This window comes from Triticum aestivum, chromosome 5D (assembly GCF_018294505.1).
Source record: "Triticum aestivum cultivar Chinese Spring chromosome 5D, IWGSC CS RefSeq v2.1, whole genome shotgun sequence".
Taxonomy (NCBI): domain Eukaryota; kingdom Viridiplantae; phylum Streptophyta; class Magnoliopsida; order Poales; family Poaceae; genus Triticum; species Triticum aestivum.
Genome location: NC_057808.1, coordinates 320,141,709 through 320,166,598, shown reverse-complemented (window position 1 = coordinate 320,166,598; position 24,890 = coordinate 320,141,709). Strand labels below are relative to the sequence as shown.

Genomic DNA, 24,890 nt, shown 5'->3' with positions numbered 1-24,890 from the left:
TCCGGTTTGCGACTTTGAGTCATCCGGATCAGTGTCAAAGCTTGCATCGACGTAACCATTTACGACAAGCTCTTTGTCACTTCCATAAACGAGAAACATATACTTAGTCCTTTTTAGGTATTTCAGGATGTTCTTGACCGCTATCCAGTGATCCACTCCTGGATTACTTTGGTACCTCCCTGCTAAGCTTATAGCAAGGCACACATCAGGTCTGGTACACAACATTATATACATGATAGAACCTATGGCTGAGGCATAGGGAATGACTTTCATTTTCTCTCTATCTTCTGCGGTGGTCGGGCGTTGAGTCTGACTCAACTTCACACCTTGTAACACAGGCAAGAGCCCTTTCTTTGACTAATCCATTTTGAACTTCTTCAAAACTTCATCAAGGTATGTGCTTTGTGAAAGTCCAATTAAACGTCTTGATCTATCTCTATAGATCTTGATGCCCAATATATAAGCAGCTTCACCGAGGTCTTTCATTGAAAAATTCTTATTCAAGTATCCTTTTACGCTATCCAGAAATTCTGTATTATTTCCAATCAACAATATGTCATCCACATATAATATTAGAAATGCTACAGAGCTCCCACTCACTTTCTTGTAAATACAGGCTTCTCCAAAAGTCTGTATAAAACTATATGCTTTGATCACACTATCAAAGCGTATATTCCAACTCCGAGAGGCTTGCACCAGTCCATAAATGGATCGTTGGAGCTTGCACACTTTGTTAGCTCCTTTAGGATCGACAAAACCTTCTGGTTGCATCATATACAACTCTTCTTCCAGAAATCCATTCAGGAATGCAGTTTTGACATCCATTTGCCAAATTTCATAATCATAAAATGCTGCAATTGTTAACATGATTCGGATAGACTTAAGCATCGCTACGGGTGAGAAGGTCTCATCATAGTCTACTCCTAGAACTTGTCAAAAACCTTTTGCAACAAGTCGAGCTTTGAAGACAGTAACATTACCGTCAGCATCAGTCTTCTTCTTGAAGATCCATTTATTCTCTATGGCTTGCCGATCATTGGGAAAATCAACCAAAGTCCACACTTTGTTCTCATACATGGATCCCATCTCAGATTTCATGGCCTGAAGCCATTTCGTGAAATCTGGGCTCATCATCACTTCCTCATAGTTCGTAGGTTCGTCATGGTCTAGTAACATGACTTCTAGAACAGGATTACCGTACCACTGTGGTGCAGATCATACTCTGGTTGACCTACGATGTTTGGTAGTAACTTGATCTAAAGTTTCATGATCATCATCATTAATTTCCTCACTAATTGGTGTAGGCATCACTGGAACTGATTTCTGTGATGAACCATTTTCCAATTCGAGAGAAGGTACAACTACCTCATCAAGTTCTACTTTCCTCCCACTCACTTCTTTCGAGAGAAACTCCTTCTCTAGAAAGGATCCATTCTTAGCAACAAATGTCTTGCCTTCGGATCTGTGATAGAAGGTGTACCCAACAGTTTCTTTTGGGTATCCTATGAAGACACACTTCTCCGATTTGGGTTCGAGCTTATCAGGTTGAGGCTTTTTCACATAAGCATCGCAGCCCCGTACTTTAAGAAACAACAGTTTAGGTTTCTTGCCAAACCACAGTTCATATGGAGTCGTCTCAACGGATTTAGATGGTGCCCTATTTAACGTGAATGCAGCCGTCTCTAAAGCATAACCCCAAAACGATAGCGGTAAATCGGTAAGAGACATCATAGATCGCACCATATCTAATAAAGTACGGTTACGACATTCGGACACACCATTACACTGTGGTCTTCCAGGTGGCCTGAGTTGCGAAACTATTCCACATTGTTTCAAATGAAGACCAAACTCATAACTCAAATATTCACCTCCACGATCATATCGTAGAAATTTTATTTTCTTGTTATGATGATTTTCCACTTCACTCTGAAATTCTTTGAACTTTCAAATGTTTCAGACTTATGTTTCATTAAGTAGATGTACCCATACTTGTTCAAATCATCTGTGAAGGTCAGAAAACAACGATACCCGCCATGAGCCTCAATACTCATCGGACCGCAGTATATATTATTTCCAATAAGTCAGTGGCTCGCTCCATTGTTCCGGAGAACGGAGTCTTAGTCATCTTGCCCATGAGGCATGGTTCGCAAGTATCAAGTGATTCATAATCAAGTGATTCCAAAATCCCATCAGCATGGAGTTTCTTCATGCACTTTACACCAATATGACCTAAACGGCAGTGCCACAAATAAGTTGCACTATTATTATTAACTTTGCAATTTTTGGCTTCAATATTATGAATGTGTGTATCACTACGATCGAGATTCAACAAAAATAGACCACTCATCAAGGGTGCATGACCATAAAAGATATTACTCATATAAATAGAACAACCATTATTCTCTGATTTAAATGAATAACCGTCTCGCACCAAACAACATCCAAATATAATGTTCATGCTCAACGCTGGCACGAAATAACAATTATTCAGGTCTAAAACTAATCCCGAAGGTAGATGTAGAGGTAGCGTACCGACGGTGATCACATTGACCTTGGAACCATTTCCTACGCGCATCGTCACCTCGTCCTTAGCCAATCTTCGTTTAATCCGTAGCCCCTGTTTCGAGTTGCAAATATGAGCAACAGAACCAATATCAAATACCTAGGTGCTACTACGAGCATTAGTAAGGTACACATCAATAACATGTATATCAAATATACCTTTCACTTTGCCATCCTTCTTATCCGCCAAATACTTGGGGCAGTTCCACTTCTAGTGACCAGTCCCTTTGCAGTAGAAGCACTCAATTTCAGGATTAGGTCTAGACTTGGGCTTCTTCCCTTGAGCAGCAACTTGCTTGCTATTCTTCTTGAAGTTCCCCTTCTTCCCTTTGCCCTTTTTCTTGAAACTAGTGGTCTTGTTAACCATCAACACTTGATGCTCCTTCTTGATTTCTACCTCCGCAGCCTTTAGCATTGCGAAGAGCTCGGGAATTGTCTTTTCCATCCCTTGCATGTTATAGTTCGTCCATCCCTTGCATGTTATAGTTCATCACGAAGCCTTTATAGCTTGGTGGCAGTGATTGAAGAACTCTGACAATGACACTATCATCAAGAAGATTAACTTCCAGCTGAGTCAAGTGGTTATGGTACCCAGACATTCTGAGTATGTGCTCACTGACAAAACTATTCTCCTCCATCTTGCAGCTATAGAACTTGTTGGAGACCTCATATCTCTCAACTCGGGCATTTGCTTGAAATATTAACTTCAACTCCTGGAACATCTCATATGCTCCATGACGTTCAAAACGTCTTTGAAGTCGCGATTCTAAGCCGTAAAGCATGGCACACTGAACTATCGAGTAGTCATTAGCCTTAGTCTGCCAGACGTTCATAACGTCCAGAGTTGCTCCCGCAGCGGGCGTTGCACCTAGTGGTGCTTCCAGGACATAATTCTTCTGTGCAGCAATGAGGATAATCCTCAAGTTACGGACCCAGTCCGTGTAGTTGCTACCATCATCTTTCAACTTAGCTTTCTCTAGGAACGAATTAAAATTCAAGGGGACGGTAGCACGGGCCATTGATCTATAACAACATAGATATGCAAAAACTATTAGGACTAAGTTCATGATAAATTAAAGTTCAATTAATCATATTACTTAAGAACTCCCACTTAGATAGACATCCCTCTAGTCATCTAAATGATCACGTGATCCATATCAACTAAAACATGTCCGATCATCACGTGAGATGGAGTAGTTTTCAATGGTGAACATCTCTATGTTGATCATATCTACTATATGATTCACGTTCGACCTTTCGGTCTCAGTGTTCTGAGGCCATATCTACATATGCTAGGGTCGTCAAGTTTAACCCGAGTATTCTGCACGTGCAAAACTGGCTTGCACCCGTTGTATGTGAACGTAGAGCTTATCACACTCGATCATCACGTGGTGTCTCGGCACGACGAACTGTAGCAACGGTGCATACTTAGGGAGAACACTTATACCTTGAAATTTAGTGAGGGATCATCTTATAATGCTACCGCCGTACTAAGCAAAATAAGATGCATAAAAGATAAACATCAAATGCAATCAAAATATGTGACATGATATGGCCACCATCATCTTGTGCCTTTGATCTCCATCTCCAAAGCAACGTCATGATCTCCATCGTCACCGGCTGGACACCTTGATCTCCATCACAGCGTCATTGTCGTCTCGCCAACTATTGCTTCTACGACTATCACTACTGCTTAGTGATAAAGTAAAGCAATTACATGGCGGTTGCATTTCATACAATAAAGCGACAACCATAAGGCTCCTGCCAGTTGCCGGTAACTTTTACAAAACATGATCATCTCATACAACAATTTATATCTCATCACGTCTTGACCATATCATATCACAACATGCCCTGCAAAAACAAGTTAGACGTCCTCTACTTTGTTGTTGCAAGTTTTACGTGGCTGCTATGGGCTTCTAGCAAGAACTATTCTTACCTACGCATCAAAACCACAACGATTTTCGTCAAGTGTGCTGTTTTAACCTTCAACAAGGACCGGCTGTAGTCAAACTCGATTCGACTAAAGTTGGAGAAATAGACACCCGCCAGCCACTTGTGTGCAAAGCACATCGGTAGAACCGGTCTCATGAACGTGGTCATGTAATGTTGGTCCGGGCCGCTTCATCCAACAATACCGCTGAATCAAAATAAGACGTTGGTGGTAAGCAGTATGACTATTATCGCCCACAATTCTTTGTGTTCTACTCGTGCATATCATCTACGCATAGACCTGGCTCGGATGCCACTGTTGGGAAATGTAGCATGAAATTTCAAAAAAAATCCTACGCTCACGCAAGATCTATCTAGGAGATGCATAGCAACGAGAGGGGAAGAGTGTGTCCACGTACCCTCGTAGACCGAAAGCGAAAGCGTTGGGTTAACGCAGTTGATGTAGTGGAACGTATTCACGATCCAACCAATCTTAGTACCGAACGTACGACACCTCCAAGTTCAGCACACGTTTAGCTCGATGACGTCCCTCGAACTCTTGATCTAGCAGAGGGTCGAGGGAGAGTTCCATCAGCACGACGGCGTGGCGACAGTGATGGTGATGTGATCCGCGCAGGGCTTCGCCTAAGCACTACTACGCTATGACCGGAGGAGTAAACTGTGGAATAATTGATGTGCTATAGGGTGCCCCCTGCCCCCGTATATAAAGGAGGGGAGGAGGAGGAGGCCGGCCAGGAGGCGCGCGCCATGGGGGGGAGTCCTACTAGGAGTAGGATTCGCCCCCCCCCCCCATTTTTCCTTTCTTCACCGGAGGGAAAAGGAAGGAGAGGGAGAGGGAGAGGAAAGGGGGGCCGCGCCCCCTCCTCCTTGTCCTATTCGGACTCCCCAGGAGGGGGGCGCGTGCCACCCCCCACGGGCTTCCCTCTCTCTTCCTTAGGGCCCATGTAGGCCCAATACTTCCCCAGGGGGTTCCGGTAACCCCTCGGTACTCCGGTAAAATACCCGAACCACTCGAAACCATTCTGATGTCCGAATACTACCTTCCAATATATGAATCTTTACCTATCGACTATTTCGAGACTCCTCGTCACGTCCGTGATCTCATCCGGGACTTCGGACAAACTTCGATCACCAAAACATATAACTCATAATACAAACTGTCATCGAACGTTAAGCGTGCAGACACTACGGGTTTAAGAACTATGTAGACATGACCGAGACACATCTCCGGTCAATAGCCCATAGCGGAACCCGGATGCTCATATTGGTTCCTACATATTCTACGAAGACCTTTATCGGTCAAACCGCAATAACAACATACGTTTTTCCTTTTGTCATCGGTATGTTACTTACCTGAGATTCGATCGTCGGTATCATCATACCTAGTTGAATCTTGTCACCGACAGGTCTCTTTACTCATTTCGTAATGCATCATCCCGTAACTAACTCATTAGTCACATTGCTTGCAAGGCTTATAGTGATGTGCATTACCGAGAGGGCCCAGAGATACCTCTCCGATACTCGGAGTGAAAAATCCTAATCTCGATCTATGGCAACCCAACAAACACCTTCAGAGACACCTGTAGAGCATCTTTATAATCACCCAGTTACGTTGTGACGTTTGATAGCACACAAGGTGTTCCTCCGGTATTCGGGAGTTGCATAATCTCATAGTCAGAGGAATATGTATAAGTCATGAAGAAAGCAATAGCAATAAAACTTAACGATCATTATGCTAAGCTAATGGATGGGTCTTGTCCATCACATCATTCTCTAATGATGTGATCCCGTTCATCAAATGACAACACATGTCTATGGTCAGGAAACTTAACCATCTTTGATTAACGAGCTAGTCAAGTAGAGGCATACTAGGGACACTCTGTTTGTCTATGTATTCACACATGTACTAAGTTTCCGGTTAATACAATTCTAGCATGAATAATAAACATTTATCATGATATAAGGAAATATAAATAACAACTTTATTATTGCCTCTAGGGCATATTTCCTTCATGGGGGAGGGGGTGCCGACCCACCCTTCCCCCTAACACACTCTCGCGCTAACGCGGCAGTGTGCTCGGTTGACAGGCACAGTGCGGTTATTCTATCCCCCCACGCACCCACACACCCCAAAAGATAGATAATGGGACAAGTCATGTTACGGACTCGCCTCCGCATGCGACGCCGCGGCACGCCGCGCCGTCGCCTGCTACGGCTCGTTCCTGGCACGGCCTCGCCGGGATGGGGGGTCCTCCCCCTGCTCGGGCTCGCACTAATGCGGTAGTGCACTCGTTTGACAAGTGTAGTGCGGTTATTCTGTCCCGCCCCCTCGACGCACCCACACCCCCTAAAAGATAAATAATGGGGGCAAAGTCCATACAGGGAAGATGTGTCAGTACAACTATGCCCCTCGGTGCGGTGCTAGTTTTTTCCCTAAAACCAGCGTGACGGTGGGACGTGACCAGGTTTGGCCCCTCAAATCCAGGATCTCAACCCTGGAATTTTAATAAATGTCAATGTTCAGTTCACTAGTTATTCTGAGCTATATTTGTTCTGATTTGCAAATCCGTCATGCCATTCGTCGGCGTATCTGTCATCACCAGCGGCAAGCTGTGCCCTTCCACCACGTCGGACGTCGACGCCGATGCGGCCAGCGGCTACCACCTACTTGTGGTGGAGGGCTACCCGTGAACAAAAGAGATGGTACCCAATGGCAAGCGCATTCGTCATAGGAGGCAATCGCTGGTGCATCAGTTACGCGCCGAACGGTGACAACTCGCACAATGCTGACTGTGTTCCTCGGCATGTTGTCCTTCTTGATGACCATGTTGCCAAGCCTGTGAAGGTGCGGTTCGGGTTTAGTTTCACTGATCAGGTCGAGTGGCAAAATCCAATATACATTCGTGAAACTCAGACTCAACCAGCACCACACCCCCTAAAATTCAGTACTTCAGTCATAACGATCAAAGAATTGATGCCACTTGGCCTTGGTGGATGGATGTGGAGCCGTGGCTGCTCTCACCCTAGCCCACCTGATGATCTATAGAGAGTTCCTTCTCCTGCCATCTGGGAAAACTAGCTCCAGTTCATTGGAGTTGCAAGTCTCCAGCACCTCGTCGGCAAGGCGTCTGTTGAACTCTGCATCCACTTCCTCCTCGGCCGCATGTTGTGCCCTCTACCTGCACCTGCGTCTCCTCCTCCTCCTCTGCTCTGCTGCTGTAGCCCTCACATTGACGGCATCCCCCTCCTCCTTTGTGACCTCTCCCAGGTCAGGATCCATCTGGCTTTTCTTTGGTGGCAGCTGGTGGAATGAAAGTGAAAGAGGGCAAGGGTGGGGAGGGGCTTTATATTGATAGTGCAGATGGTTGGATAGGAAACCGGTAGAAACTACTTACTCTGATGTCAACGCATAGTAAATACAACTTTGACAGCGAGCAGTCCAACTACACATACGACAGCCATTCAAGAAGCATGGATGTCTGCCCACAAAATTTAACAACACAGAAAAACAAGAAACTTAATTACACCGTTTCACCAGATTACAAGAAAATTGTAGGCTACAGTCAGCCACGATACACCACCTCCGCCAATGACCAAATCACATGGGAATCCGGGGTAGAAACAATTCAAGGAACAAAATTGACAACGCAAAACTATTCATACGATCCTCCTCGCTATCACTGCAACGCCAATTCAAAAACAAAATATTAGAAAAAGAAAAACACACTTGAATGGCGGCCATGGACAACGACCAAGAACAACAAAACTTCTCATCAGAAATCATAGTCAAAAAATCTTGAAAAACTCTCACCCACCGATCATTCTGACATCCCTATAACACATAAAACAACAAAACGAACGTAAAAATTGACGGCTACGACACCACGGCGAATGCCAACGCCCGCAACACCTCCGCCGCCAAATGCCCACGTCGTCACCTCCGGTGACTTGACACCTTCGGTGACTTGACACCTTCGGTGACTTGAGATCGGAAAACACGACCAGGTGAGCGCGCGCACATGTGGAATCCTCTACATGTCTCCTCTGGCAACGAATGGCCTGCAGCAGCGCGCCGGAGAACCCTCGGAAGCTCCCCATTGAGCCCCATGTTTCCGTCCATCGAATACACAAAAAGATCAGTTCATGTGGCAAATCCTGTCAGTCAAGTGTCTCGTGCCCGTTAGTTCAAGTAGGGTAATAGAATAATATTCTGTTACGCGAAACAAAATAGCCCAAATGTGTGTGTGTGTCAAATTTGAAGACTAAGCATATCAAATTTCTACACTAATAAGTAACATACCATGACATGGCGGTCAACATGTTTCCTTGTTAGGTGGATCACGAGTGGCATCCCGACGTAGTCATCACGTGGAGGAAGTATGTACTAGAGGTTGCTCGATTCTTCCTCGCTTAGCCTGATTCCTTTGGCATAGAGGACTTCATCAAGTGGGTCATCGTCTTCGTCCTCCGAATTGATGTAGATAACAGCCAGCCCTAGAGTTTGTCTTCTGAAGGAGAAGATGATAAGTTCACCCCTAGTGAGATGCATGTGGGCGATGAAACGATTCCATTCATCTCATCCAATCTGGGATATTTTTCGTCCCTTGTGGACCTCCATAGTTGACGCCCCCCTGGAGCGTCGAAGATCACAGTGTCTTCGGTAATGAGCTCATTGAACTCCAATCTCACATTGCAAGGGACGATATATGTAAAAAAACCGAAAAACAAACACATTGCATTACGGGAAATAGCAAGAAAAACAAAAGAACAAACTGTTAGAAGGTTCATGTAATGCGTTACCGCTGCAGGAATAAAGCATGGCTGGAAGTAGATGCCAAACAAAGTGCCACTTGCAAGGTCGGTTGCGCACCTTGACTTGCACACTCGACATGGTGGCGGCTACGCCATTCTACATAAAATATAATTGAAACTAAGTATATAAACACTTTGTACACTAGTAAATCAATCCATACGCCATAATTAATTGGAGTTCATTTTACACAAAACATATTGAAAACTAAGTATATAATTCTACACTAGTAATTGCATACACAAATAAACAAAATCCACGGAGGGAGACACACAAGTAAGCGGATTATAATCAAAATGCATTATAAATATCGGGTTCTACACAATAGCAATCAGATTATCACTACAATTTCTACGCAAAGCAATCCATGCAACTAACTTTGGATTCTACATGACACAAAGCAATCCATGATATATATATATATATACTAAAATTTCTACACAAATTAAAGCAATCCCCTAATCAGCTACATGAATCCCAATGGATCCCGGCCGTGTGGCGTGTTCATGAACGAAGGACGTGGGAGAGTGGAGAGGAAGGAGATGCGGTGGTACGAGTAGTGGATCTAACCTTGGTGCCGGCGAGGGGTGGCGACGGGGCAGCAGCGGCGGCGGCTTTGGTCCAGGGGAGAGGGGTGTGAAATTAGAGAGAGCGGTGACTTGCGTCTTTTACTAAGTTGACTCTGATAGGTTATCGCTGGCGTTGGAAAAAAGGGCAACGCCATAGCTAATAACAAGCCAAATAAAAAAAGACTAAGATTAACGAAAGACTTGACAAAATAAAAGACTCAAAATTTGAACTAGTAGTAAAGAAATAAAATTCCTAAATTGATAAAAAAGTAAAATTAATGATGACAAAAAGAATACAATTTTTTTATGATTTTGTGACTAGTATAATAATTAAATACTTAAAACACGTGATCAAGTGGAAAAAGTGTTTCTGGCCTGCAAAGCAGACGGACGCCAGCGCTAACAAACTAACTATGGCGTGTAAAGAAAAGCAACGCCACCAGTGCATTCCAAACGGTGAGTGCCTATGGGCCATCAAGTTTGTGGCATTTCCAAAAAAGCAACGCTAGCACTAAGCATGTAAAGCGGACGTGCTAATTTGGCCTACACCAGCACTATTTGGAAAAAATAGTGCTGGCGTTGATGGGAAATGTCGCGCCACCAACGATAGTTGTGGCTAGCCGTTTTGCCACTAGTGCATGAAGTATGATGACATGATGTAGACAAAGTAAACTTAAGCAATCTAAATAAACCCCATTGTTTTACCCTCAATGGCAACAATACAAATACGTGCCTCGTTACCCTTTCTGTTACTAGGTGAGGACACTGCAAGATTGAACCCACCACAAAGCACCTCTCCCACTGAAGAAAAATCAATCTAGTCGGCCAAATCAAACTGATAGATCGGAGAGAAATACAAAGCTATAATAATCATGCATGATAAAGTTCAGAAAAGACTCAATTACTTTCAATGAATAATTTGATCATAAACCCAAATTCATCGGATCCTAACAAACACACCGCAAAAGAAGATTACATTAGATAGAACTCCAAGAAGATCGAGGAGAACATGGTATTGAAGATTAAAGAGAGAGAAGAAACCATCTAGTTACTAGATATGGACCCGTAGCTCGGTGGTGAACTACTCACGTATCATCGTAGGGTAGCCAGGTTGATGTAGATGCCCTCCGTGATAAATTCCCCCTTCAACAGAGTACCGGAAAAGGCCTTCAGATGGGATCGTGGAAGAACAGAAGCTTGTGGCGACGGAAAAAGTGTTTCGGGTGTATTCCTGTCGGTTTGGGAATATTTGGGAATCTATAGAGGTGGAATTAGGTCAAACGGAGTTGCGTGGGAGTCACGAGCTCAGGGGGCGCGCCTTACCCCATAGGGCGCGCTTGGTGAGCTTGTGTCTCTCTCGTTGGTCTTCTGGCCTCCTCCCGAATCTTCTAGGGTCCCTTTTGGTCTCCCAAAAAATCATCGTAAAGTTTCATCGTGTTTGGACTTCGTTTGGTATTGATTTTCTGAAAAGTAAAAAACAAGCAAAAAAAAGGAACTGGCACTAGGCACTGAGTTAAATAGGTTAGTCCCAAAAATAATAGAAAATAACATATAAAGACATATAAAGTATCCAAGATTGATAATATAATAGCATGAAACAGTCAAAAATTATAGATACATTGGAAATGCATCACTATCCTGCTCCATGGAGGCAACCTTGATCAGTTAGACACCGCTTCATCCGCAATCGCCAGGAAAATCCTCATCATATTGCAAGCTTTCTTCCTCATCATCCCTGCTGCACGCTCCATCGCGGCCCGCTCAGTGCCTTTCATCAACCTGCCCAATAATTGATGAATACACATGCGGAGAAGACAATTTCAAACGGTGTTTTAGGGAGCTTAAACTCAAAAGTTGCATGGTTTTGACTATTCCAAACAACCCAACAAATTGCAGCAAGGCAAAAACTGTAATAATTGGACCCATCAGGAAGGTAAACATGGCACCACGAATAATACCGCGACAGGTTGCTTGGGCAGCAACTCGTACCAAAAACCGAGCCTACCATACGCCAAATCACCCTAGCAACGGGGCACATGAAGAACAAGTGTTGAGAGGTTGCCTTATCATTGCAAAAGGAGCATTTGGGGTTCCTAGCCCAATTGCACCTGCTCATAACATCACAGGTAAGAATAACATCTAGAAATAATTGCAAGAGGAAAATTTTAATCTTTAGGGGAATTTTCGCTGTCCAGATCCACCTAAAATCACAGCCCGCAATGTTTTTTCTCAAGATGTTCATACATCGATTTAGTAGTAAACCTGAGTTTGGGGCCAAACTTCCAGGCGATTCAGTCTGGTCCCTGCACCAATGGCAAGCATAGAAGGATGGGGCCAAACTTCCAGCCGATTCGGTCTGGTCGCTGTACATATCTCCCCACATCTAGCGCAAGGGAGAGATGCCTCCAAAACAATTCAAGAATGTTAACAATGCTCCATTTATCCACCACCATCTCCGGATGGGTACAAATGCAAAAAAGTTGAGGGAAACGAGTGTACAAAGGAGGATTACCAAGAAGAGGATCAATCCATACCATGGCCACATCACCAGACCAGAGTTAGACCACTCTCTTAGCCATATAATGTTCTTTAACACTCATGATAGCTTTCCAAATAGGGAAATCGCTAAACTTGCCCTTGACTGTGGCAACTGTGTCTCGTTTGAGCTATTTTACACGGACCATGTCTTGCCAGAGTCCTTGTTGGGTATCTAGCTTCCACCACCATTTCACTAACAACCTAATACTCTGCTTACAAAGATATTTCATCCCCAACCCCCTTTGGATTTCAATCTGCACACTCGATCCCATCTCACCAAAGGTACCTCTTCTTACCCTTTCGTCCTTTCCAAAAGAAGCGACCCCATGTTTGTCCAACTTGGCAATGAGGGTCTTTGGAAGGCGGAACATGGACATGTAGTAATAGACAATACTAGACAGGGATGAGTTCAAAAGAATAAGCCTGCCTCCCGAGAATGCCACATTACCAATCCAGGATTCACAACATTTCAAAAATTTGTCATCCACAAAATCCCAATCTAGACATCTAAGGGTCGAATAGCTAACTGGAACTCCCAAATACTTCATGGGGAAATGCCCAATATGACAATTGAACAAGTCAGCATAGAAGGATCGGATATCATCATTCCCTCTCACACATAGGATTTCACTTTTTAAATAGTTAATCTTCAGCCCTGACATCAATTCAAACACACAAAGAAGTAACTTCAAGTTAATAGCCGCATGGGGGTCATGTTCAATGCAAATGACAGTGTCATCTACATATTGTAAAACAACAATCCATTTTCAATCAGATCAGAGGCAAGCCCACAAATGAGTTTCTCTTTTCAAGCATTAAAGATCATTTTAGATAGGCTCTCAATTGCCAAATTCAACATGAAAGGGGATAGGGGGCCTCCTTGCAGCACCCCCTTATGACTTTGAAAATAGGGCCCAGTTTCGTTATTAAGTTTGATGCTAACCGTACCATTGTGAATGATTTTGCGAATCCAATCACACCAGGTTGTTTTAAACCCCCGCATCCTAAGATATTCCAAGAATTAAACTTATCGTAAGCCTTTTCAAAATCAAGTTTAAGCACCAAACCACATTTTTTCTTATTCTGCATAGGATCTCATGCAAGGTCAAGATGCCATCCATAATGTTTTTGTTGTAAATGAAAACATTTTGATGATGACTGATCAACTTCTCAGCAGAAATAACAACTCTATTATCGAGAGTTTTGGTAAGAAGCTTATAGGGACACATAAGGAGACAGATTGGTCGAAATTATTGGATTTTCCCCCCGCTCCAGACAGCTTAGGAGCAAGGTTATCACCCCATATTTAAGCCTTGCGACATCAGTCGCCCGGGCAATTGTCTAGTGAGTTAATAAAAACACCCTTTATAGAAAAAGAGCCTAGAGAACCAGCAACTAAGTGAAATTTTGTGTCTCAAACTAACCACTGAATTCGCCTCGCATGAACGAATATGTTTCAAATGCAACCATTCATCCAACAACTCTCCCCAAGAAAATGCTAGATTTTCTCTGTCTCCCACCGGCGCCGTCATTGGTCCGTCTCGTCTCCGCTGGCCTTAGGGCTATGGCAGCATGGTGGATCCCGATCCTTACCGGCGGGAGGGCTTCGTCTTTAGATGTTCCTTCGAATTTTGTCAGGGTTTATGTCCCGTTCAGGAAGACGAGACGGCGGCGGCTCCCTGAAGATGAAATAAGAGTCTCCCCACCTAGTCCCCGTTCCGGTGGTGCGTCTAGTATCGTCGGTGGGCGTGTGGAGGTGTGTCTCCGGCGGATCTGTCCTTGGTGGATTTGTTCGGATCTTGTCGAAGATACGGGATTATATAATAAACACATTTAGTTGATAGATCATTATTGGATTCTTTTTATTGTGACCCTTTTCCAAGAGTCTCCGCTAGTTGAACCGCGTCCAGTAGACGACCTCTTCCGCTCCAGAAAAATCTCTCCCCGTGGCCTTTCGCCTCTGAAAGCGTCCTTCATTCGATCTCCCTCCTTTCCCTGAAAGAGTCGAGGTCACCGCTGTTTTAAACCCTGACTTGGAATCAGAGCCATAAACGAGTGATTCGGCCAGCGTACGTGCTCGAAAGCATTAGTCAACTCGCTACTTGTCCTTGCTCATGGATTCAGCAGGCAGTTCAAAAAGTTGACCTATTTGGGGTAGTTCATCTACGTTTGTGCCTTCAGATTGGATCCTTTTGATCTACGCTACTTTTCAACGGCGGCGGTTGCTGTTCTAGTGCACTGGTCCTATCGGGTCTTAGCACGACGACTTCCTGAGTGTCTATTACAATAATTTTTGCCCGGTTCCGACGAGGGAGGGGCAATGACGGCAGCGCACCTTTGGATCCCTTCAGTGCTCGTAGTCGTTGCTAGGTGGTCTACAGACCTGAATGTAATTTTTATTATTTGTAGTGTTTGCTGTACTGCCACGATTGAAAATGAATAGATCGTAAGTTTTTTTAATAAAAAAAACCAGCAACTAAAATATGTTTCGAATGGAGATAACGCACACCCTCAAAAAAAAAGAAGGGAGATAACGCACGCCCGCTTGTAAACCGGAGATGTTCGTTCGAAAAAAAAGAAAAGAAAAAAAAAAGAACCGGAGACGTTGAGTTCGCGGCGTGATTCGGGACAAAGCAGCAGCGCATGAGGAGGACACGTACGTACGTGGCTCCTCCAATGGAAGTCCACTCCACATGTACAGGTCATACGGTGATGAATGCGGCACAGTGCGCGCGGTGGTCCACAGCAGAGGGCCGCAGCAACCCCCCATCTGCACGGGGCCAAAAGGCCCCATGCAAATAAATGCCCAGTTCGAAGTCCCAGTGCCCCTCTCCTCTCTCTCTCCCCCATCTCTCTCTGCCACAGTGCATCAGGAACTCGGCCACGTCTCCCCCCGGCCCCCCACTACAGTTCTAGCGAGAGAGAGAGAGAGGGGCGCACTGTTCCAGCGTGAAGCGCGAGCGAAAGAGAGGTCTTCACCGAGCGCGAGCGAGAGAGTTTTCGGGCCAGGACGGGGCATTTAAAACGGACAGAGATGCCGCGCAGGCACAGCACAGGGCCGCTCTTTATTTTTCCTTTGTGCCGCAGCCTGCCTGCTTCCCCTTTTCTACCCCAAACCCTCTTTATTTTCACTTTCATTTTCTCTCTCTCTCTCTCACCCCTCAGTGAGCCGCTGTTGTCAGACGCTGAGCAAAAGGGCCGACAGAGGAGGAGGGAACAATAGAATGACTTGAATGAGGAGACAGAGAAACATGGGGGGACTGGGAAAAATGATTTTGCAATCCATCGCTTTATGATTGGGCTCTCCCCCTTTTCCCATTTCCTCCCCGCCCTTTCCTTCTTTTCCCCCCACATCTCTCTCTTCTTGGCCGGTACTACTACTACTAGTATAGTAGGGGACCTTCCTTTTCATCTTTTTCCCTCGCTCACTTGCTCCAAAAGAATTTCCTTCTTTCTATCCTCCTCGCAAATGTGTGGGCGAAGATTGATCCAGATCGTAGCCTAGCTAGTGTGGTGCTCGTGCGTACTGGGACTGGGAGGATTGCAGTGGCTTGAGGCTTACTGGGACTCCTACCTTTTTTTTTTCCGAAAAGGGAATCTCCCCGGCCTCTGCATCAGAGTGATGCATACGGCCATCTTATTAACGAAATAAAAGGTTCCAATAAGGTTCCAAAGTCTCCGACTGAAAAGTAATAAAAAGACAGCTCACACAGAGCTAAAGAGGCTGGACACACAGACTAGCCAAGATAAGACGCCACAACCGGCTGGCTAAATATAGATAGGTAAACTAATTGCCTATCCTATTACATGACCGCCATCCAAACCGGTTGAAGATATCCCGAGCTACCATCTCCCAGCGGATAGATCCAGTAACCAAATGCTCCCTGGCCTCCATCGGAGTGAGTAGCGACCATGAACAGATCACGGCCGTGGCTCGAAAAATAACCTGCAAAAAGTGAATACGTGATGTTCTGTTAAAAACCAAATCATTTCTGCAAGTCCAGATAGTCCACAACAAAGCGCAAACTCCAACACGAATATGTCTCGCTAATTCAGGCTCAATCCCAGTGAGCCATGTCCCAAATAACGTAGTGACAGAATTCGGTGGAGTAATATTAAAAGCAATGTGAACCGTCCGCCAAAGTACTGGGACTCCTACCTACCTCTGCACATTAAAACATTTGGGTCAATCAGTCACTCAGTCAGTCCGTCAGTGAGCGTGAGTCCGTCCTATGGTTGTCAAATCAAAAGTGCCTCGCGTTGCAGGAAGGAGGAACGATTAGTACCGGTCCCGTCTGTCTGGTGGCCACTTTACCTAAGATTAGCCTCCCTATCTATCTATCTAGCTAGCGTCCTCAGGTAGTAAGTAGTATGAACACCGACTTTCTTCCCTGGAACTGGAACCAACAAAGCCCGAGCTGCACATTGCCCTGGCCGCCCTACCTGTCGGTGACTGACAATGAATGTATCCCATATGCTTATGCTCCATCTCATCTGATTAGATGGCCAGCTTCTTCCACTGAATCTGTATAGTTTGGTGGGACTTCCTCCTTCCTTTTGCTCCGCGTACCTGGAACAAGTTCTCTCGATCTACCAGTAATCATTAACTTTAAATAAAAACCTGTCAAGCTCATCGTGCTTGCCAAGGAAGGTGCATGGCCGATGCCGATGCCGATCCTTTCCACTCCAGGCCGCCCGCCCTTCACGCCCGATCTTTCAACGACGACGTCGTCTGCGCCATGCATCCTCTCACCAATCACGCGGCGCACTGGGCCGGCCGCTAGCTATACATCGGCATCCGAGTTGGCACCAAACGCGTACGTCCCCTTGATCACATAAGGGCTTGCTATCTGCTACCACCTCCCCCTCCCCGGCCGTTGCTGTCATGATCAAGTATGTATTCATGCCGTCGCCTGCGGCACCTGTGACCAGATGCTTCGTGCCGTAGCCTAGCCATTACTGACGCGCATTTCGGCATGTGGTGGCTTGGTTAGCTGGGAAAGGGAGAGATGGATGCGCGCGCGGTTGGTTGCGCGAAACGTCCCCGTCGCGCGCGGCGGGTTTCATGGCGCGTCGTACTTGGGCCGATCAATGCGCTGCCCTGCGACGATGCTCAGGGCCGGTTCTCGCAGTTGCCGGACCAGGACCACCACGGTGCCAGTCCAGGGAGCAATCGATCGTTGATGGACGAGGCATCAGGTACCCGGGGCCGATCCAAGGCGACGACGACGATCGATTGCTTTGCTTTGCAATCTTTTTAATCGGCTTTGATGCATGCATGTGCGCTAATGTGGCTAGTTAATTAATTAAGCTGATGCGGAGCGGTCAAGCGGGCGATCTACATTTTCACACTACTGGACTTGGGCGGTGCTGGAAAAGAGCGAGCAAGCAGGCAGGTAATGTCCGTGGCTTGCTGATCAGCTGACACGAACAAGTGGGAGGCGAAAGAAAGAAAGAAAGAAAGAAAAGACTAAAGCAAGCAAGCAAGCACCTGCAGGTATTTAATTAAAGAGGAAAGAAACATGCGCAAAAGGGATCGTTGATTTGATCAAATCATTCCGTCATGCACACCACCAGTGCAAGGCATAGATTGCTTCACTAGAACTCATTCTTTTTTCCTCTCTCGGCCTTTCCAACTTTCCATGTGCTCATCGTACGCACCTCCTTTCACACGCTACACTTTGCACCAACGTCACACCGACCACTCAGTCACTCACACACGCCGGGCAACTATAATCGATCTCGCCACACAAGAAGGGAACACAACTAATCAAAGAGGCCCAGGAGAAGATAATAAAACTACTATCTAGGAGTAGCTAGCTAGCTAGGAGTAGAAGGCATGCATGCATGGGCCGGCAAAACATACTATAGAAACCAAGAAAGAAACCTCGAATTTAAACTAACAGATATCAATCCGGTATATATAGCTTTTCCCGGCCATGCTGGGTGCTCCTCCTATTCCGGCGGAGCGATATATCTGAAGTTGCCATTGATTTCTTCACGGAAGCGGACGGACTTGGGGCCCGGGCAAACTCAACTAAAAGATGGATGATCAGTACCGGTGTACTATCTTGGACCGAAAATTAGCGTTGCTAGGTTTTTCTTGTCGATCTGATGACTCAATGCATGGCTAGTCATGATCCGCGCCATGCCAGTCCGGTCTCCCCAGCGTGAACTCCAGGCTCGGGCTGCTCAGCTCGTGGTTCGACACCTGCGAGCCGGTTGATCTGCAGGGCTCCATGTTCTGTTGTAACAGACACACAACACACATGGATCAGCAAAAAACATGCATGTAGCAAGTAGCAACCAATGCAAATGTGCAAATACATGTCTTTTGAGACATTATATTAGAATAATGGGCTCATGCATATACGTACGTACCTCCATTGGAGAAGACAGTCCAATGGAGCGATGAGCATCCATGTTGCAAGAATTAGATGACACCCATGGGTCCCTGCATGCACAAGGAGAACGAATTTCCAAATTAGCAAAGTTGATGATCAGTTACCAGCAGCTTTCCAAATCAAGAGGCTGACCAAATAGTAAAAGTAGGTCTCTCCAAGTGCTTGCTACAACTGGGCATGCCTGTATCTATATATGTATGGCAAGTTTACTACTGCAGATAGGAACATAGCGTACCATGGATGAACAATACTTGCCCAGTGTATATATAGTTAGCTTTGGCTAAAGAGAGTAACAACAGTTGCTCTTCCTGATCGGTTCGTTACACATATAGCTTCTTTCTAGGCAACAAAAGCTCTTAAAAGATGTTCCGGTTTTGGTTCAGTCGTGCAGTGCAATGGCATGTACAGGCGAGCCCATCTTCATCAGCAAGCTAGGCTGCTGCTGCTGCTGCGGGGAAGAATTTTAAGGTAAAGAGAGACACACACAAGCAAAGAATCTAATGCTACTCCGTGTACTTGAGTAACACACTCAGGAAGAGTGCTCTTGGCTTTTATATAGAGGACTATCTATATATTGACAATCAAAATTGGTGCATTGCACAAACCTAATGACTGGAGTTTTTTAGGCACGTGCAAATGTAGAGCTGTATGTATGCCTGTATATTGTACAGTGTACACTACAACGTTTGACTGTTTGAGCATAGAGAGAGGGAGAGAGAGAGAGTTTTGTGTATGACTATATATGACCCACATGTTGGAGATCATGAATTTGACAGTTCTTTTCTTCTCAGTCTACACATGATTTTGGGACATCAAGGAAGGAAAGTGTCCTTCCTTTATCACTACTCTATAAACATATAACAATAACCCAGCACCAAACCGTTCTAAAGTGCTTTTGTCTTGATAGGAACAAACATATACTGTTAACACTGAGGGACCGCAGACTTTGCATGCCAATAATATCAATCATAGATACACCACTACTTTACATATATACCTACTTATATACGTCTGGATCAGTTCTGATCAAGCACAATATCATTTTGGAAGTTGTTCTAGATGGCAGGAACATGGGGAAAAGTTCAACCGTGAATTTTCTTTTTAAACAGATCAATATGCACATCCAGTACATTCTTTTTACCTTTTTTCTTGAGACAAGTACATATTATGTTTTTACATGCCTGACTACATGATAAAATTAGGATAAGAAGTATAATTAAGGAGCATTTGATCAAGAGCTTAAAATCGAAATGACATAACACAAGTTTGTCGTCCTAGTGGCCAGTAGCACATTCAAAATCACAAACTTTTGCAGTGATATACATCCAATTATTTCTATGGAAAATATTTGCATGCATGTTCACTTGATCACCATGAATTAATTTTGGCATAAGCATACAGAAAAACCTATGCACTATGACAGTCCTTGGCTTATAGCCAGTAAAAGACATTAATATATGATTCTCCTACAATTTAAACCAAAGCCAGTTTCTAAAGTTCTCGACAAGCAAGGAAATAGTAAACTAAATGGTAAACTTAGTACAACTTTGTACTAGAGCTAGTACAAAGTTGAGACACTTAATTTGAGACGGAGGGAGTATTTTACACCTACTCTAATACCACGGAGTATAGACCTATATCATTTGCAAATTCATTTTGTAAAAAAGATAGATTAGCTTGTAATAGCATGGCTACATTAATTTTTACACGGGAAAATACATGAAATGGCTGAAAAAAGGGCGAAAAAAATTAGGGCAATGAAGATTAAATAGATGATTCTATCCAAGAAAACAATCATGGCTCTGCTGATATACTATATCTACTAGGGAAAAATTGAGTGGCGTGTTAGTAACAATTGGCCAAGAAATAGGAGCAAAAAAGGCATTGAAGTGACCGGAGGAGGGAGGTGGAAAGAACCAAGAATGCAGCAAGTCCTTGGTTACATATTCCTAGGCAATAGGGCATGTCAGGTCAAAGCCCCACCCACCCTGGAATCAGAGCCATGCATTGATAAGAAAAGATAATGGAGCTACGTAGCCACCTCCCTAGGATTGACGGGGGAGAGAGAGACACTCAGAGAAGAGGACAATGGACAATACCCAAGAACCTACGCACATAAAAACTCACACAACATGTTTATATATTTATATAGTATCTCTCTGTGTATAAAAATATAAATAAACGTACTAGTGTACATTTATGTACTATGTATATTCATATCTTAGTTCTACAAAAAAAAATTGCGGGTGATATCTTAGTTCTACATAGACAAAAACACAGAGCAGAAGCTGTGGCTGCTGAGGTCAATGGTGGTCTTGGGGGTTGTGATGTTTTGGTCGTTTCCGTGACACAACATTGGCCGCCTATAGATGTAGGCAGCCCTGTGTGTACCTTCCCATCCAGGTGTGTGTGTGCCCCCAAAACATTCTTTTAAGCTTTAGCCATCAGCAGATGATCTTCTGGTACAAATGTTAGCCTGGTTAAATATTCCCAACTTTTTCAGGTGTCGATCCATACAAACAAAAGTTTGTTTGGTGGTGTTTCTTTGGGATTAAGCGAGCAATTAAGCACGACAAAAACTAAACCAAACACACTAATTATTAATTATCTAGTGATACTTCTACGCTGTTACCTAAAGATATGTGTAAAAGCAGATCAAAAGGCGTGAAACAACAAACGATGGAGGGGGTATGTGTGATGAAACTGATGATGTGTGCACAACATTCACATGTACGCTGTCATGTGACTTGAGCTGGTACCGTACCTTGAGGAGTTGCTCCACCTGGTGCTGGCGTTCCCTGCCGAGGACTGGTCCATGTCGCCGCCGACGGAGCTCGCCGCGCCCTCGGAGGTGGACCGGTGCTCCGGGAACGGCCTCGGGCACATGTTGTTGTCGCCGCCGGAGCCGGCCTGGCCACCGGCGCTGGGGAAGTCGTCGTCGCCGGAGCCGCCGTCGGTCGGGCCTGAATGAGGTCACAGTGCCAGCCATGCACCCAAGGAGCGTCATAGATTAGTACCACCACTCCATTGATTACCAGTAAGCAGACGAGGTAGTGTAGACAAGAGCAATGCAATGGAGTTCTTGACGACGGATGGCAATGCGAATTACCTGAGGCCGCCGGCTTGTCCGTGCTCTTGACGGTTCGATACATCTGAAAGGGGCATGCAGCAGAGTGAGAAGAAACGGCAAAAAATCACAAGCAAGAAAACAAGAAGGATTGCAGCGCGGTTTAGGAGGACTGATGAGGTGGGAAGAAGACAAGCAAATGGATCAGCAGATGGATCGGCGCACAAGGCAACACCCGGAAGTGGACAAGGAGAAATACTATGATGCCAATGCCCTCGCCTTGGAGCCTTCCTAGCCAGTAGCTTTCTCTCTCCTCTCTCTCATTCTCTCTCTCTCTTGTTCTTCTCTCTCGTCCGGCCCTGTGCTTCTCTTTCTTCGTGGAGGTGAGCGCTTCGGGCCGTGCACACAGACGAGACGCGAACACATACGCTAGCTAGGTGGGCAGACGCGCACAGATGCACATACTACATTGCATTATTGAGTAATGATGGCAACTTTTTCTCTCCCTCGCGCGCGCACACACACATCCCCAAACACTGGCCTCACTCTCTCTCTCTCACTACCTCCAAGAATGGCAGTTTCTTCACTAACTCAGGAGTTACTGCATTGGCTTTCCTGTCTGACCCAAACAAGAACGGGACGAGCAGCAAGAGGACGCGAGACCGCGGGTTTGGGAGCAAGCGCAAGCTAGAGGGATCGGGTTCAGAATTGCTGGTACCTGGAGATGGCTCTTCACATGCGCTAGCGTCAGATCCTTCACGTCCATGAGCTCTAGGACTGACTTGGGCGTCGCCCCTGCGAGAGGTTAGATTTTGATCAGCGAAAGGTACTACGTTACGTAGGTAGCGCGCGCGCTCGTCGTCGGCGTCGGAGAGATTGGTTTGGTGGTGGTGGTAGTGGTACGTACTCTCGTGGCCGCCGAGGAGCTCCACGGCGTGCACGAAGCGGGCATGGAGGGTGCTGGTCCAGCGCATGCGGGGCGCGCGCATGCTGCGCTTGGCGGGGAGCTTGGGCATGAACCGGGACCCCAGCCCGAAGGGCTGCGCGCCGTGGAGATGATGATGGTGTCCGCCGAGACCCATGCCGACGCCGCCGCCGGGGGCGCCGTAGCTGCGCAGGGTGTCGGAGAGCATGCCGTTTAGTCTTCCGGAGGCCGACAGCATCCGATGGTGCGCGGCTGAGGACAGGAACGCCGCCGTGGGGTCGAAGGAATTCGCGGGTGGCGCCGGCCCCGGCCCGAGAGAGGACGGCGACGTCGATCCCAGGGAGGAGGGCCACGCCGCCGGATGGTGGTAGCCGTAGAAACCGACCTTCGGGAGGTGGTGCCCTTCTCCTCCCCCAGGCGCCGGCGGCAGGAACGGGAAGCCCCCGGCGCCGTTGTAGATAGGTATCCCCCGGATTGGCGGCGCCGCCGACGCGCCGCCGACACCCGCGTCCAGCGGCTGCAGCATCGGCATGGTCATGAGCGCGGCCTGGGCGGACGTGGTGGCGGCCGAGGACGCCGCAGCCGACGACGAAGGCCTGTGCCGCCACGGCAGCGCGGCGCCCTCCTGGTCGGCGGCCAGGAGGGGCGGAGACAAGGACAGCTCCGTGGACGCCGTGGACCCGTTCAGCCTCCTCCAGGGATCCCCGCCTCCGCCGCCCACAGGCCCGCGCCCGCCTCCGCCGCCCCCCGGGCCCGTCGGCGGCCCAGTGCTGGGCAGGCTGATGTGCAGCGAGAGGTCCGGCGACGCAGCCGAGCTCGCCTCCATCTCCCGGCCACCGGCGCGCCCCGATCGGACGCGCGCGCGCGTGCGTGCCTTGCTAGCACGCACAAACACCTAGGTCGGATTGGTGGGACGGGAGGGGGAGGATCGCAGGAAGGTTCTTGGTGTTCTTGGGAGGGAGGCCGGCCGGCCGTGTTGTGTTGCTCGGGAATGCTTGCGCTTTGGCTGGGCTGGGCTGGGGGGTGGTGTGATGTCTCCTTTTGTATCTGTCTCTAGTACTGGAGTTACTACTAGTACTACCCCTCTCTCTCTCTCTCTCTCTCTCTCTCTCTCTCTATCTCTCAACCTCCTAACATGAGAGACACCAGGGATGAATTGGTTTCTTGTGCTGTCCTTCCTTATTGCTCTTGCTTGTATAAAAAGGTAGAGAGAGAAACTGAAGAGAGAGGCAGAGGCAGAGAGAGAATGTGAGGTTATTATCTCGCTTGTTTAATTAGGAGGGGCAGGCATCACCAAGTCTGAGAAAATGACACTTAGGGGACTGCCGTGGTACTAGATGGATAGATAGGGGAGGGCAAGTGGAGGAGTCAAAGGAAGCACGCTTTTTGTTTCTACGTGTATTACTACTACTCCATAAAATACACCACCACTTCTAAAAAAGTAGCACACACACGCACAAAGAAATACTACCGTACTATTATTGACACACACACACTATAGAAAATGGGATTAACTGTACTACATGCATGTAGGTTTTGGTTGTAGTAATAGTATATTGTAGGAGAAGATTGATGGATCTGATTTTGTTTGTTGGACTGAAAAGGCTGTGTGAGCTCGTGCGCTTGGGATTCTTTTCCCCCCATGCCCCCAGGGTTTGGCTTGGGCTCTCCCTATCCTTTTCTGCTTTCTCTCTCTCTCCGTCCCTCCCTGTAGGTAGAGCACTGCACCCTTTTTTTAAGGGGGAGCTCATGACAGGGAGTCTCGCCGGAGGGACAGGCTTCTTGTTCTCCCTTCTCTCTCTCTCCAGGATGGATTTTTTCTTCCTCCTCATCTCGCTTTCGGATTGGATGCGTGTGGGGATTCAGTGCCCCTCATGGGCCGGGACTGACCGGGTCGACATTCTACAGTCTCGTCGGAATACGGTGATAACGAGCGGAGAGCCATTCTGGTGTTCGCGCACATGTCTACCGATGAATGAATGTCGGTTTCTTCTTCTTCTCCTCCTTTTTATTATTATTATCTTCGCAATGCACATTCTCTGATTAATAATTCTTAGCAGTA

General features: G+C 46.4%; 1 protein-coding gene across 1 annotated transcript; it reads right to left on the bottom strand.

Moving 5' to 3' along the window:
- Window positions 1–17,955: 17,955 nt before the first annotated feature.
- Window positions 17,956–23,881, bottom strand: LOC123121456 (probable transcription factor RL9). Its single transcript, XM_044541449.1, has 6 exons — window positions 22,811–23,881; window positions 22,622–22,698; window positions 21,946–21,988; window positions 21,601–21,799; window positions 18,814–18,886; window positions 17,956–18,676 (listed from the first exon to the last, which is right to left on the bottom strand). The coding sequence occupies exons 1-6, from the start codon at window positions 23,652–23,654 to the stop codon at window positions 18,563–18,565; spliced, it is 1,350 nt and encodes a 449-aa protein (XP_044397384.1). The 5' UTR covers window positions 23,655–23,881; the 3' UTR covers window positions 17,956–18,562.
- Between the last annotated feature and the right edge of the window lie 1,009 nt (window positions 23,882–24,890).

Coding starts and splice junctions, on each gene's coding strand:
- LOC123121456 (XM_044541449.1), bottom strand. CDS start 23,654: ATGGAGGCGAGCTCGGCTGCGTCGCCGGACCTCTCGCTGCACATCAGC. Junction 22,699..22,810: donor GCTCCTCGGCGGCCACGAGA/GTACGTACCACT, acceptor AACCTCTCGCAG/GGGCGACGCCCAAGTCAGTC. Junction 21,800..21,945: donor GGACAAGCCGGCGGCCTCAG/GTAATTCGCATT, acceptor GACCTCATTCAG/GCCCGACCGACGGCGGCTCC.